Genomic DNA, 15,148 nt, shown 5'->3' on the forward strand with positions numbered 1-15,148 from the left:
AGTCAATTGGTTTACAAGGATCAAGGCATTGAATTCACCTCAAGTCATATATAGCCACTAGGACTTTCCTTTTGTTTAGTTGTAGAGAGAGAGAGAGAGACTGATGCTGAGTGGGATAAACATATTCTTATCCCATTCTGTCACAATATTGGCCTTCTTCACAGAAATTTGGTTTCTTCCTTGTAGGTTACAAGAACAGAAGACCAAGAAGAGGTCAAACACCTGACACTCTTCAGCTCCGTGACCCCAGAGGTCACAAGTAGTGGGTTGGATACATCTCGTGGGTCTTCCGCTGAAAGTCTCAAGGGGAGCGATGGCAGCTCCTCCCACCACTCCAAGAAAGAAGACGGTAGTCACTCTGCAAGGGCTGGCTCAAAGGTCATGTTCGCTGGTGACAAATTCCAAGGTTCGAAGGTGAATCAGTCAGCAGCAGCCGCTGGGACCGGGAGCAATAAGCCAACACCCAAGGTGATGTTTTCAGGTGTCTCTGATGTCAGCCAGGGTTCAAAGGCAGCAAGTAGTGCCTCAGAGACATCTCATGGACCATCCTCAGAAGGCTGGAAAGCAAGCGAAAGTCAATCGGGAATGAGCCATTCCAAGAAGGGAGAGAGCAGCCACTCGTCAAAGGCGGCTTCTAAGGTCATGTTTGCTCTTGATACAGGTCACAGTTCAAAAACAAACCAGAAAGAAGCAAGTACTTTAGCCTCAGGGTCTATCAAACCAACCTCTAAGGTGCAAGGGGGTTCGGATACAAACCAGGGGTCGAAGGTCAACCCGACTGAGACAGGTAACGGGATGGCAGAGAGTGGAGATCAGCTGACCTACAAGCCTCGGTATTCATCCCGTGTCTCCTCGGCCTCCATCTACCAATGCAACTGCTGGTGCCAAGGATGGGCTGAGATTCATGTTAGACGACCCACGGGGAACACCTCCTGGATTATGCGCATCCAGAATGGTGGAGCACTCCTCCCCTCCTCTCATGAGTTCCCTCTAGCTGACATCTCTGCCTTGCTCCTGCGTAACCGAGACCTGGACATCGATGCGGACATGGTGATACCTGATGATAGCGGATCGGAGGATGAGACATGTTCTCTGGAAGAAGAGGAAGAAGAAGAAGAAGAGGAAGAGGATATGCATGATGGGAAGCAGAGTATAAGTCATAGAGGTAAGACTTAGTCTTTTTTGTTCTGCTGCTTTTTAACCTCTTAGGGTAATTAAACAGCAAGAAAAAATAACTGGTTTTGGTAAATAATTATGTCCACCCCACAATATTATATGCTTCTATATGTCTGATGAAACAGCACACAGTTCTAGTTCAGTGTAATGTTCTTTTCATAGGCCCCTTGAAGCCCTTCTTTATGGGCATAAAAACACAAAAATATCTAGAGTGAATGAGGCTACTTGTTTTTATATATGTGTCATAGTTGTATCACTAGAAGAATTTAATTAGTCACACTTCCAATTGCTCAAATCAGCTGTCCCTGTGTGCCTTGCAAAATGGCACAAACAGTTCCTTTCCCAGCAGATGTACAATTATAAAAAAATAAATGCAAAGTATAGACCTTTTTTTACTATATAATGTAGACCCAACCAGTTTCAGTCTGTACATCATTTTGTAATTGTTATAGCGGTGATAGGATATAACTTTCTAATAACGTTTTTCTATCGTTTCCTAACGGTGTACAAAAAAAATACGTCCAAAATTTTGAGTGTATGCCCCATAGCCAGACACAAAATGAATCATGGAAGCTTTATTTTCATGCATTTGTGATGTGCACTTACCGGTACAACAAATTCATCCAAATGATGAAAAACAATCACTTTTGCTCTGAAATAAATATTCCAAGGTGGATATGATTTGTGTTTCAGTAATAAGTGCATGCAAGTATAATGTCTCCTACATCTATCTTCGGCCCTGTGTATATACATGTACATATATATATATATATATGACTAATATTGTAGGAGATTAACACCCTTAATGTTTGCATGATCACTATTTAGATGTTAATTCAATAAATCCCTATATACAAATAACAACGAGTATAGACACACTAAATCTATTCGTCTGGCACTCATCGGAGTAAATCGTAAGAATGAACAGAAAGCTGAAATCAGACAATATACATGTAGACAGATCACTGTTCATTCCTGCGATTTACTTTGATGATTGCAAGAAGAAAAGCTTTAGTAGGTCTGTATTCATTGCTATCGTTTGATTTTGAAGTACATGTACCAATCATCTTTTTATATCCCTATTTCTTCACATTATTACCTGTAAACTTCACATGTAAAAATGTATGTTACAGTTACTTTGTAATATAAAATTATAAATATGTTTTGTTTCTTTGTAAAGGTTTTGATATCTACTCTATTTGAAGAGCATACTAATTACCAATTATTGCCTTCATTTACTATTTTCATAAGTGTAATCATGTACAAAGTTGTTCATGCATGGCATTAATACTGTGCCTCGATTTAGTAAATATTTGCTTGATAATTTTAAATGATATTTGTTGAAATGTGAATAAACCCCTACATTTCCCTACCTGCTAAACTTTGTTACCTCTCTGTCCCCAAATGACCGTTGAAAATTACGAACATTGGGAAAATTCCATTATATGTACTATATGCATGTATATATGAACTTGCCTCTCGGTATGTGCAATTGTCAGCTAGGGTGCTGGGACTGAGATATTAACAGGGTCATCTCCAATATTGTGTGTGGTACATATACAGTCTGATCCATCTGTTGTAAATGGACTTCCAAATAATTGTTAGATGTCTTTGATAGTCACTGTTCTCGCCCTTTAATGATAGTCCACTCCCATGGTATTGTGAATATACATGTACTCTGTATTTATACATTGTTTATTGTATTCTATACCCCTCTATTTATGCCTATTTTTTCATGCAGCGTTATTGGATTTCAGCAGCCCCTCATTTCATGATGATGATGATCTTTTTTCTGATATTCTTTGTGAGTTTTATTAACCCCTCGTTTGGAATTCATTTTTTTCTTCCGACCATTTTAGAGAAGGCATATCAACCAATTATATCCCATGCTACTGAGCTTAAACAGCCATCTGGTGCAGTTGCATGCCTTTTGCTTTATTCTTAAAACATAGGGTTGAAATTTACAAATACAAAAGCTTTGCATGGTATCCTCTTACTGGTCATATATTAGCTTTATAAATCTGTCTCTTTTGTAACCTGTATAGTAAAGCATCATATATCTGAACACAAAATTGTCTTATGCCTTTACTAAAACTACTCTTCAGTAAGTGCAAAATGGAATAGGGAATTAATAAGGGTAGCAGAGCTTTCAAATACAACTTTGTCTGATATTGTAGGAAATGCCATCCTCTCTGTCAGGGCTTTCTACCAATCTTCAATAAATCTTGTCTTGCATAGGTGTGCTTTTCAAAGGTTTTATATTCAAAGGTATATTCACACCATTCTTTGTCCATAACAATTTTATCAAAGTCATACATAAAATCAAATTTTCATTTTGTTATTGTCATTACTTTTCAAGAAGAACTATGATTCATTAATTGGGTTACACATGTAAACAAAAGCACGAAAGTCCATATTTTTACATCATGTTCAAAGCAGTTTTCAGATAATTTGCAAGTAGGCCTGGTAAATACATCTCTTAGTGATTTTTAAATGCAAGAAAATAATATTCAATACAAATAGAACTTGTAAAAGTTCGACTTGCATTGTCACTAACTTTACTATTTGATAAGAAATTCAAAGTGCTAACCTTCAGCACCGTGTGTGTACATCGTATGTGTCTTGGGACTTGCTATGGTTTGGAATTGAAATTTCATGTTTGTGTGTGCACATGTTCATGTAGTCTGCATGATACATGATACATTACATAAGAACTTACATGTAATGATAATCAGAAAATGGTGGGAGACCTTTTGGGGTCATGGTAAATTGTCAATTCTACATGAATATGTCAGTATTTATATTAATTTACTTATATTTATGAAGATTTACATTTACATGTACATACGCACAAAATCAAGTATTAAAATTCTTGTCTCATGCATTATTTCATGTGCATATGTGTTCATTGTCACTTTTTTTATTAGCAAAAAATGTGTACTATACATGTACATACTGTTTGAGTGCCTTTGTTTCAAATATTCATCTACTTATTTAAACTGCTACATATAGTTCTCTCCATTATTGCTTTCGAAAGTGAATTTCAGTTTAAAGGTTTATGTTGTAATCACTGCTAAAAAAAAATCTTTAAATTTCTAAAATGGTAGTTCTTTATATATACCGGTATATACTGGTATTGTTGTGTTTTTTTATATTTGTGAGCAAGCATGTAATTCTCTTTTCACTGTGATCATATCATTTTTTTTATTGAATTAATATTGTGTGTGATGGTTTGAGATTATGATTTATCATTGATTGACATTCATGTACATGTATCATGTATAATGTATATAACATTATGATATACATTTGCACATGATACGGTACATATATTTGACTTAAATTTGAATGTGCATGTAAGAGTGATATTTGTAAGATCATGTGAACCCTCTACCATGTTTGAATGTACATATAACTTCATTTTGGACGTGTTATGTTCCCATTTTTTATTTTTTTATTGTGCCCAGTATTTATTATTGAGTACATGTACATGTACATTGAGGACTACTCTCGAGTTATTTTATTGAATTCAATTTATTTATGGCCCATATCATCGGACATTTGCTTTGTTTACATGTACATGTATATCACATCAATCATTGTGAGCTGCAGTAACATTTCATTTTTATCACTCACATACTCCTCACATTGGGTTTTGATGTGTATGTGAAGTGCCATATTATTTATGTGTTGCTGTTTTTATTTCAATTGTGGGATTTGTAATTTTCTTCATGTATTGACAGTTCATGATCATGCGTGCATTCTTGTACATGTGTATTGAAATTACCTTGAAGATGGATATTATTATAGAGAAGATTACATGAATGACTAGAATAAATCTTGAGAAAAATGATACAGAAACTGACAATTCAGAGATGTATGCACATTAACTTCTACATGTGTATATAAAAGTGCATTTTACATATATACAGAATATGAAACTTTTGAATGTGTTATCATTGTCAGGGGTCGGGGAATTTGATTTTTTTTTTAATATTTAATTTTTTTTTAATTTGATTTGAAATTCCAATAGATTTCAACCCAGTTCTAGCTTAATCTGGTCATCAAAATATTACAAATTAACCTGGAAAGGGACATTCTGGAATTAGGTCTAAATTAATAGGTAATCATTGTACAGCATGCCCAGTGCCAGAGTCAGAAATTATCCCTTAAAAGATGAGATTGTTTGTAATTTCTCCTTTCTTTCTACATTTTTTTAAGGTTTGGAATCTGACATGGATTCTCTGAGCTTTCCAAGAACTGAGATGGGTCTGTCACCCATGGGTCCAAGCTTCCTCCAAGACTATGCTACCATGAGAAAGAGAGAACTAGGAGAGAAAAGGGTGAGTACATCTCTTGTTTCCTTTATTGTGGACCCCTTTGAAAACAAAAATTTGTTAAAAGGTCTCATCCACCCCACTTCTTGTTGGATTGTACAAAGCATTTTGATCAAATGCATAGCTGAGGAAAAAAAAGGAATATTCAATTTGATAGCGAATATATTATGAAAACATCCCCATCCACTTTCAAAGAGCCGTGAAGTACTCTTGCTATAGCTCCACCAAATGTTATTTATCACACAAAGTGCGTTTTCAAGAAGTAATCCTGACATACCTCCTTCATATATCTATGCGTCTGTTTGTGTCAAATTTAGGTTAGTGTCATACCAAGGCACATAACTGAATGATCCCCTCAGCTTTTAATTTAGACCTGTGACTTATCCACTAGACCACAACACCAGTACAAGGGATCTTCGCATAGAGAGAACTTTCATGTTAAAGGCCATCTGTACCAGTGTGGACAGGAGGGATTAGACCACCCAGGGAGGTCACTGACAGGTGGCTTTCTCATCAACTCAGCTCTCAATTAACATAAGAAAAAGGATCATGGGGACCAACAGGCACCGATTAGGCATTGCTTTCTATATAGAGGGAGCAAGTAGCTACAAGTAGTACAGTGGGGCTTAAGCAAATTGAATTCAATCGCAATTCTATTTTGTATTTTCAGGAATCTGCTTACTGTGAAGTAATAAAGGACCTCCATGAGGCAACAGACACACTGGATAAAGTTGGTACATCACCCAAGCCTGGCTTGCTCAGATCCAATTCTTCACCGGCACTCATCAGTATGGGTGAACCTTCCAACCTACCAACCCTCTCCCCTCGCTCAGTGGCCCGGTCCTTCCTGGAGGATGCAGCTCAAAAACCAGGCTCCTACAAGGACCCTTCGTTTCTCTCAAAGCGCTACGCCCAGGACGTGCCATCAGAGCTGTGGTCATCACCGGGGATTGAGAAGACTGACATAGGCGGGGATCAGGAGGATGGACTACTGCAGACCAGTGGGTCTTCGGAGTTTGTGGACATCAGCTACAAGGACATTGAGAACGAGGAGTCAAAGGCCACAGCAAAACCAGCATCCTCAACTGCTCCTGGAGACTCAACAACCGATGCCGTCGATGTCAGTGCGGCCATCTCGAAGACCACTAAAGACCAAGTCGAAGAACATGAACCTAAGGCAGAGAAGCCAAAGACCTTGCCAGTGGTTCCCCATTTATCCGAAGAAGAGAGCATCCAGCAGTCCAGGAAACTCTTGAACTACAGTTCCTCACGTCCCAGAGGTCACACGGTGTCCATCATGGTCCATCGGGATAGACCCAAAGGACAGCAAGGCGATAGCAGGAGTCGCAGGACATCTGAAGCTAAACACAGGGGTTCCTTCACACAGAAAGACTCTTACCGCTCTGGTATCAATCCAAGGTATGATGTGTGACAAGTTTTATTTCCATTGTTTTAGTTTACTCCAAAAATATCATATCATCATTATCTTGGACAGTTCTTATCGATTGTTTGTATGATAAAGAAAACTGATAATGCTCCACCTACTTTTAACCTGTTTATTAAAGCCCAACTGCACTACTTATAGCTACTTGCACCCTCTATATAGCATATAATGCCTAATCATTTGGTTCCCAATGATCCTCTTTTTCTTATGTAAATTGAGAGCTTATTTGATGAGATAACCACCTGTCATTGACCATGCAGGGAGGTCTAATCATCCCTAGTGCAGACGGGCTTTAAGAGATGATTTTTGTAGTTTAATTTCATACAGTGGAAAAATATGTAGCTTAGTTCCTCATATCTGATTAATCTTTTCTGTTCCTTTGTTTTTTTAGCTTTGTCTTCCTGCAGGTGTATTTCTCTCCTTTGTTTACGGAGGGTGCTGAGAGACCTATCGCTATACCTCTCTCTCAGGTAAGACTCGTCTTAAATCCACTGTTTCAGAGTTTACTCTGTTGGAAATGCATATGTAGAAGAGTAAAACTCATCTCAGAATGATAATACTACCCTGTTTTTATCCTGATATGGTGACAGTCTATTGGTCTTTTGTATGGTTTCTTTCAGTCAAAAGTCACAAGATCAAGATGCTGTACAGTTATCATTACCCCCATTCACCGAACTCAATTAATATCTTAATTAACCCCTCCAAATATATGCACCATCTCGTAATCTTTGCTCAGCGACCGACACATGTTAACTTATCATTCCCAAATCTAGACTCTCAACAGCTGAGAAATTGTAGCTGCATCAAAGACTTGGAACAGCATCCCTCTTTCCATATGGGAAATTACCTGTCTTGCCACCTTCAAAAGATCCCTCAAAACACGTTATTCCACTATTTCCTTCTTTTCAACAAGCTCTCAAACATTTAGAAAATATGGAACGTATAATTGCTTTCAAGAAAAATCGTCTCGATCTTCATAATAAGAAATGGCAGATATTTTGTTAACTTTTTTTTTATTGCTGATGAGTTAACTATTACACTATATTTTTATTATATGACTATACGAACATGTTATTATTACTATCATTATTATTATCATGTACTGTTATTATTATGAATGAGATTTGTTTTCAATAAATATTTTGAAGAAAAAAAAGATCCCTCAAAACTTACTTTTTTCCCCAGTGATCTATTTGATCTACTTCCTTTTTGTTCTCTTTTCATATATTTGTATTTGTAAGCGCTACATTGTATGGTACTTATTGTTTTAGCGCTCCTAAATATTTAATATTATTATTATTATATTCTATTATTGTATTATATTTATTATAATAGTTATGATTTATGATTTATGATTGAAAGAGAAAGGTTGTTGGGTTTGTGGGAGGACTGTGTACTGGTATTGATATAACTGTTTCCCTGCCATTCCTTGGATGGTTTGACTCTGAAATCATTTTCTGTTTTGTTTTTGATATCAGGTTGGTCAGAGAGCAGTCAAGGTCCTCGACAGGATCCCTCCATATGATACTCACAAGATAGGTGTGGTCTATGTAGGAGAATCACAGGTCAGTGGTCATCTTCTTCTACACATTAAAATATGATGTTGAGTAATCGTCATGATGATAATAATAATATTAATAATAGGCATTTATATAGCGCCATCTATCTAGACAATTCTATTCTGAGGCACACAAATTAATTATACCCCGGCTTTAGCCTAGCTGCCATTACAGCACTCTAGCATTTCAAGGTATTAATTCCTGCCAGGTACCTATTTACATCACCTGGGTCGAGGGTGGCAAATGTAGATTAATGCCTTGCCAAAGGACATTAGTGCCACGACCTTCAAAATTTCAAGTCAAGTGCTTAAACCACTCGACTACGACATGCAGTTGCATTGTGAAAGAACTGTCAAGAATTAATTATGAATGATTCATTATGAATGAACTCTCCAGGCATTGTAATTACATTTTGTATGTGAGCTTTCACTTTTCTGGTATCATTACTCAAGTCTTATTTTTTAAACTTTTTCTGTTAGTGTTATTATATATCATACATGTGTCAACTTTGCAATGTCAGATGAATCACGATTTCCTTTGTTTTTTTCATATCCAAAACGATTTTATGAAATACTTGTACTTAAAGTGTTCCTTGGCATTCACTACAGTTTTCAATGATGTTTATGATTATAAGTTGAACTTTCATAGCGTTCAAATTCTCTTTCCTTAGGCCAATGATGAGACAGAAATCTTGTCCAATGTGTATGGATCAGCACGCTATATGAACTTCCTACGAGGGTTAGGTCAGCTGGTGTCGCTCAAGGACATTGACCCTGATGAAGTGTACACTGGGGGACTGGATAGAACCGGTTCTGATGGCAATTTCACCTACTGTTGGCAAGATGACATCATGCAAGGTAATGTACCAAGTTTATGAGTATTTAAGGAGTGTGATCTTGAAAGTAAACAATTCTCAAGAGATACTCTTTTTCACACAATCAGTGAAATGTGCCTAATATGTGGATTGGTGATAGTTCGAAGTTTCTTCAGATTTGTAGTAGAAGTGATATATCTAGCTGTAAGTTACAAAAGATGGTTTGTTATGAAGATAAGGAATAATTTTGTGGGTGAATTTTGGACTGAATAATAATATACCCCTTTTATTGAGGCAAAAGGAATTACTATTGGGACAGCACTTGTTAGACTGATGACATCAAAACTTGAAAATTTGGTTCAAAAGACCAGTTTACTCACATATTCAAATGTTATGCTTATTTGTAAACAAATGTTGTTCTTGACAACCTCAAAGCTTGCCTGACATAGCAACAAGTAATATATACAGACTGGATTACAAGTATTGTAGTTCACTCATTAATAACAGGTTAATGAATAACTTGTCACTAGGTCCCCAATTCAATAAATTTGAATATGTGAGTAAACTGGTCTATTGAGCACCTGCTTAGAAGTCACTTTGATATGGACATGTATACTGATTATTTCCTGACTTGTTCATGTACAAGAATTTCTATTTTCATAGCGTACTAACCAACATAGATATTTACTCTGGAGGCAGCAGTGAATTTCTCATTTGTAGAAGTGAGAGCATGCTATGTTGCAGGTTATTCATGAATACATGTAACATGATATACCAGTCACAGGTTATTAAGGAAAGTGTATCTGCACAGAAATTCATTTGATATCCCTTTCTTTGGTATCCAGTTATATTCCACATAGCTACACTGATGCCAAACAAAGATTCAGATCCCATGTGTAACGGTAAGAAGCTTCACATCGGCAATGACTTTGTATCCATCATCTACAATGAGAGCGGACAGCCTTATAAACTAGGAACCATTAAGGTAAATACTTCAACATGATTCTTACCATGAGCTGTGGAAATATTTTCATTCATTCTCTTACTCGTTTCATTTTTCGTAAAGATGAGAGTGAAAAGAAGTAAACATATAACGTACCAATACAGAAAATTAATAAATCATCCTGGAGTAATTCATATCTATTGTGATGTGTATGGAAGAAAAAACTATGAAAAAGAGCAAAGGGTAGTCAACAAGTATGTACAGCTACTATATAATTTATTTATGTGTGTGCTACATTGGTCGCCCACTAACTGCATGTGTGTTATATCTTATTGATGTAGAAGAACAAAACTACACTTCATCTGCTAGAGTAGAACAAATGAATTTCAAACATTATATGTATTTAAATTGTTGTGTGAGTTGATCCATTATTGACACATGAATAAAGAAAATTGTAGCTATTAATAGATGTTTAGATTACATCTAGGGAAGATCTTTATTGCGCAACCTGCTACTACATATATATGTATGTGCACATCATAATCTATTTCCTCATATTACTTAGGTAATCTTCTATTTCCATGTATCTTTGTTACTTCAAGTGCATTGATATCATATTTGTCCTTCTCTCTTCCACAGGGCCAGTTCAATTTTGCAGAGATCATTGTTGAGCCTTTAGACAATGACAGCAATCTTGTCTCCATACAAGCAAAGCCAGGTGAGATTCTATATGTCAGATAAAGCCCGCTGTACACTATACGCTCCAAATATGATCAGATTGTGGAAGAATTTGCAATATCATTTGATACAAAATTTCAATCGTATAAAATCTTCTTCTTTTTTCTTTAAAAAAAATATGTAATTTATAATTTGTATGATGTAAAACCTGACCAAGGATCTAGTCATATGAATAAGAAAATCTAACCTTCAAGGGATTTCATGCTTCCTTGGAAGAGGAAAAGCTAAATCCGCTCAGAATCGCTGTGACGTCAGACCAGTAGTGTGATTGTCTATGATTTTTGCGTATGTGTTTATCTTTTTAAACAAAGTTTGAAGTAAATTGTTGGGTGCCAGCTTTATTATACGTTTTGTGTATAGATGTCACTGTTTTTTATTTTCTCATTTACACAGAGTTAGAGCAGATGTTAGGTAGACGAGGTCCCTGGATGGTTTCAGACCAACGAGCAGCTCTTCTTATTAGACAGATGGCACTTCATGCTAATGTAAGCTTTCATTCGGTTTTATTTTGATGCAGTATGTATGTAATAGTAATTTGTGGGATTTAGTTTTTAGAATGGCTTTTACATGTAGATACATTTTCTCATGGCCCCTAACCCTACCCATCATATAAATTTGAACATTTTAAATGGTATTTTTTCCATTTTTAAGCAGTCTAGTCCACCATAAAGTGCATTGGCGCAGAGAAATACTGAACACAAGAACAAAACATGAAAACATTGAAATGATATGGTTTATGATACTTGATATGTGGTCTTAGCAAGAATCCAACAAATGAAAATATTTAATTAATCCTCCTTAATTAGCAGTTTTGATTTATTCTTAGTATGAAATGTAATATCTTGATGTAAACAGTAAAATCTAGTATCCTTGTTTCATTTATGTTGAATCCTTAGCTGGCTTCCCAGATCCACCGTAGCCGCCCAGCCGAAGCCTACTGCTCCAACTGGCTCGAGAGACTGAGGCACATCATACGCATCCAGGACAAGGTCAGACACATGGGGGCGCCATCTAACCCCATGATGAACGTCATGTCGTCTCGTTATCTTCAAACACCGGAGAAGAAATCAAGTGGACATACAAAAGCAGCTAAAATCAGTGACTTTACAGATTATGCGTAGTGCAGCAAGAGTGTCTACTTTGCGCTTGTCTTGTTGTGCAGATTCTCCGATTCCAGTTTCCTTCATATATTTCACGAAAGAGATTGAAGTTCCTGGAATCAGGACTTTGAAAAATATTTCAAATGTTTTCATTATGAAAACTGTTACAAGCAGCATCTAACTGTAATCTCATTAAAAATTCATCTTTTCATCATCAGCACTATTCATCTTACACATTATACCAATCCATAACTTGTACTTCTGTGCATACCAAGGACATGTAGCTAACAAGTTCAAAGAGATTACAAATATTATATATATTATATTAATATACATGATATAATTATGGTAATGAGTAGCTATTGGTTTTATCAGTTTACATTATTTGAGACCAATTGAACGGTTTGAATTCTCATTGTTACTGGATACATGACATGTATTGCAGATTTCACTTTTCTGCCATTGTAGAGTGCATGGTATGGGTAGTATGAATTAAAGTACTAAGGCATTTGTTGTTTTTGTGATAAATTAATTTCTTTTCTTGTTACAGTGTCAATTTGAATCCAAGCATTAATTTAATGACAATATAAACATGTAGGCTAAGACTTTTGAAACGATTAGTATTTGCCAAATCTTTCATCTCCTGGTCGTCTGAATATCTTTACATGTTTATATTGTCCTTATATTCTCTCAACAACAAAAAAGGAAAAAAAAGAATTGCAAAAAAGAAAGACCAAATGCTGGAAGCTTCTTGATTGGTGTCTCTCCTTTGTTTTATATATTGTTGTATTATATGCAGAAATTAATTTTGATACAGAACTGTGAAGAGGAGGAAAATTGTGATGTTATGATTGATCGTAATTGAAATACAATCAAAAGTATCAAGGAAATTGCTAAAGAAAAAACAATGAAAATAATTTCCTTTAGCAAGTGAAAGTTATTTTGCAATTTAAACATTTTTGCAAATTTTGTATTTCTTGCATTTTCTTTTCCTTACCCATTAGAGCAAGGTTAATTTGACCATGGAGATACAAATCAAATGATCTAAATTATTGTAGTAATGATTTATTCTCAATTTGTGTAGAAATTATATTTTCACTGGGTGCTGAAGGTAACTACATATTGATTATTATTACTTTCACTAACCCTTGTTATTGTGCAATATTATTATTTTTGTATTACTTAAGTTTTTTTTGTGAATTTGCATTTCCTAGAGGACTACATTTTTGCAAGGGCTTGATGAATGATTAAACATGAACAAAAGTACCTTTTGATGTGTGACTTTTTCTGATATATTCTAAAAGGGATAGCTGAGTTCTGTTGCATAGGGCGCTACACAAAATAATTTTTTGTGAGATAATGAAAAACTGAGTGTCAAATTTGAAAGAACATACAATTAAGATTACAAAATCATCTTTGTTTGATCAAAATCGGTTCAGAGGCGGCTGAAATATCGATAAATATAACAACTTCTAATACTTGTGTACCACCACAAATATTAGATAATTTGAAAAAGCCTTTGAAAAAACGAAAAAGCGCCTTTTACGTCGTATTTCAGCCGATGCCGATATTGGCTTTTTTGTTGGCATTTTCGTGTTGGTTATATTACGCACAACCAGCCGGCCCATGTAAAAGTCTTCTTCTTCCTAAAAAGTGCAGGCTTCATGAAATGAAGATTAACGCACTGTGGGTTGATGCGCACAGTCAATAGTACGCAAATATACACATTGTTTAGTGATGTGCAGTTAAAATAATAATAAAAATATTAAAAAATAAAAAGTATTGTTATAAAACATTGTTATTTTTTAATTAAATAATTAATTAACGGTCACTGTGTTTTTTTTTTAAAGTGGAGCTTGGTATGATCGTATTGGCTAAATTTCACACATTTTGGGGTCTAAAATTACCTTCATAGCAATTTTAGGTTCTAAAAGGGCACTCGTAATGTCATAAATAAGAATAAAAGCAATTAACCATGCACTTTGAAGGCATTTGCGGTCTGAAAACAGAACTCAACTATCCCTTTTGATTCCTTGAATTACATTTACCCGGTATGTGCCATTACAACAAAGTCCACTGGAGCAATAGGACTAATTCTCCTGTGTCTTCATACTGAATGACAAGTCTGTAACACATTTCAGCTTAGCTGCCTATTAGTTCTAATAATAATGATATCAATAATAATAATATTATTAATGATAGTAAAACACAAAATGACAAAAGTGATAATGGTTACAACTGAAATAATGATGATGATAATAGAAATAAAAGTAATGAAGATAATAAAGTATAGGAGAGAAAGAGAGAGAAAGAGATAGGGAACAGACTAGACGCTGATAATAATCATGAGAGATTAAGGAGAGAGATGTATAGAGGGAGACAAGAGAACAAAAAGATACAGGTATACTGGGGGAGAGAGAGAATGAAGGGGGAGACAGCTAGCCAAGCTGTGGCGCCACCCAAGCTAACGGCTAGTCGCCATAGCAGTAGTGCAGATACATGCGGTACTAAGCGGTAGCAAGCGGCTAGCATGCAGCACGTCGTGACGTAGGCCCTACACAGCGAAGCCATGCTTATGCATGCCCGCGAAATCCTCAAAATGCACGTAGCCTACTAGTGCTTTGAGCTAGCTAAGCCTAGTAGCTTGCGCTTGCGTAACGTAAGACGTCGTGTAGATCTCTACGCATCATTTCCGGCCAGCGGCACGATTCGATTGCACGTGTTTCGGGAAAGAGATGGTAAAGGAATGGTCGAGAACTCAAACGTATTTATGATTAATAAGCTAAGTTTGAGCCATTTGAGCTAGTTCTCATTGCTGAAGTGAACTCATCATTATCATATCACAGCTCATTCTATCTGAGGTAAGTCACGATCACGATTCCCTCATTATTTTCTTTTTCTATTGACCATGATGAAGACCCAATTTCTAAATTCTATTTCTAGATCTAGACTAGACCGAATTTTCCGTCTCTTTCGTTCGTTAGCCTCTTATTGGGGTAGGGTCGGCTCTCTCTTTAGAGACGGAAGCCGTTTATAC

The 15,148-nt window shown here is 36.0% G+C and overlaps 2 protein-coding genes across 3 annotated transcripts in view; both read left to right on the forward strand.

Moving 5' to 3' along the window:
* Positions 1-13,377, forward strand: part of LOC581860 (tuberin) — a 33,179-nt gene extending 19,802 nt beyond the window's left edge. The window contains exons 26-36 of one of the 2 annotated variants that reach the window (XM_030984038.1): positions 187-1,165; positions 2,918-2,980; positions 5,398-5,519; positions 6,184-6,932; positions 7,349-7,427; positions 8,436-8,522; positions 9,187-9,373; positions 10,176-10,315; positions 10,913-10,991; positions 11,405-11,496; positions 11,908-13,377. In XM_030984038.1, the coding sequence (XP_030839898.1) occupies positions 187-1,165; positions 2,918-2,980; positions 5,398-5,519; positions 6,184-6,932; positions 7,349-7,427; positions 8,436-8,522; positions 9,187-9,373; positions 10,176-10,315; positions 10,913-10,991; positions 11,405-11,496; positions 11,908-12,132 (2,802 nt within the window). In that variant the 3' untranslated portion in view covers positions 12,133-13,377. The remainder of the gene's footprint in view (positions 1-186; positions 1,166-2,917; positions 2,981-5,397; positions 5,520-6,183; positions 6,933-7,348; positions 7,428-8,435; positions 8,523-9,186; positions 9,374-10,175; positions 10,316-10,912; positions 10,992-11,404; positions 11,497-11,907) is intronic. The other variant, XM_030984039.1, reaches the window with a different exon arrangement.
* A 1,376-nt stretch (positions 13,378-14,753) lies between these two features.
* LOC100891500 (alpha-N-acetyl-neuraminyl-2,3-beta-galactosyl-1,3-N-acetyl-galactosaminide alpha-2,6-sialyltransferase) overlaps positions 14,754-15,148 on the forward strand; it is a 37,077-nt gene continuing 36,682 nt past the window's right edge. The window contains exon 1 of the mRNA XM_003723598.3: positions 14,754-14,972. The gene's annotated coding sequence lies outside the window, so the exon portion shown is untranslated. The remainder of the gene's footprint in view (positions 14,973-15,148) is intronic.

The sequence above is a fragment of the Strongylocentrotus purpuratus genome, unplaced genomic scaffold (genome assembly GCF_000002235.5).
Source record: "Strongylocentrotus purpuratus isolate Spur 01 unplaced genomic scaffold, Spur_5.0 spur5_scaffold_14, whole genome shotgun sequence".
NCBI lineage: Eukaryota > Metazoa > Echinodermata > Echinoidea > Camarodonta > Strongylocentrotidae > Strongylocentrotus > Strongylocentrotus purpuratus.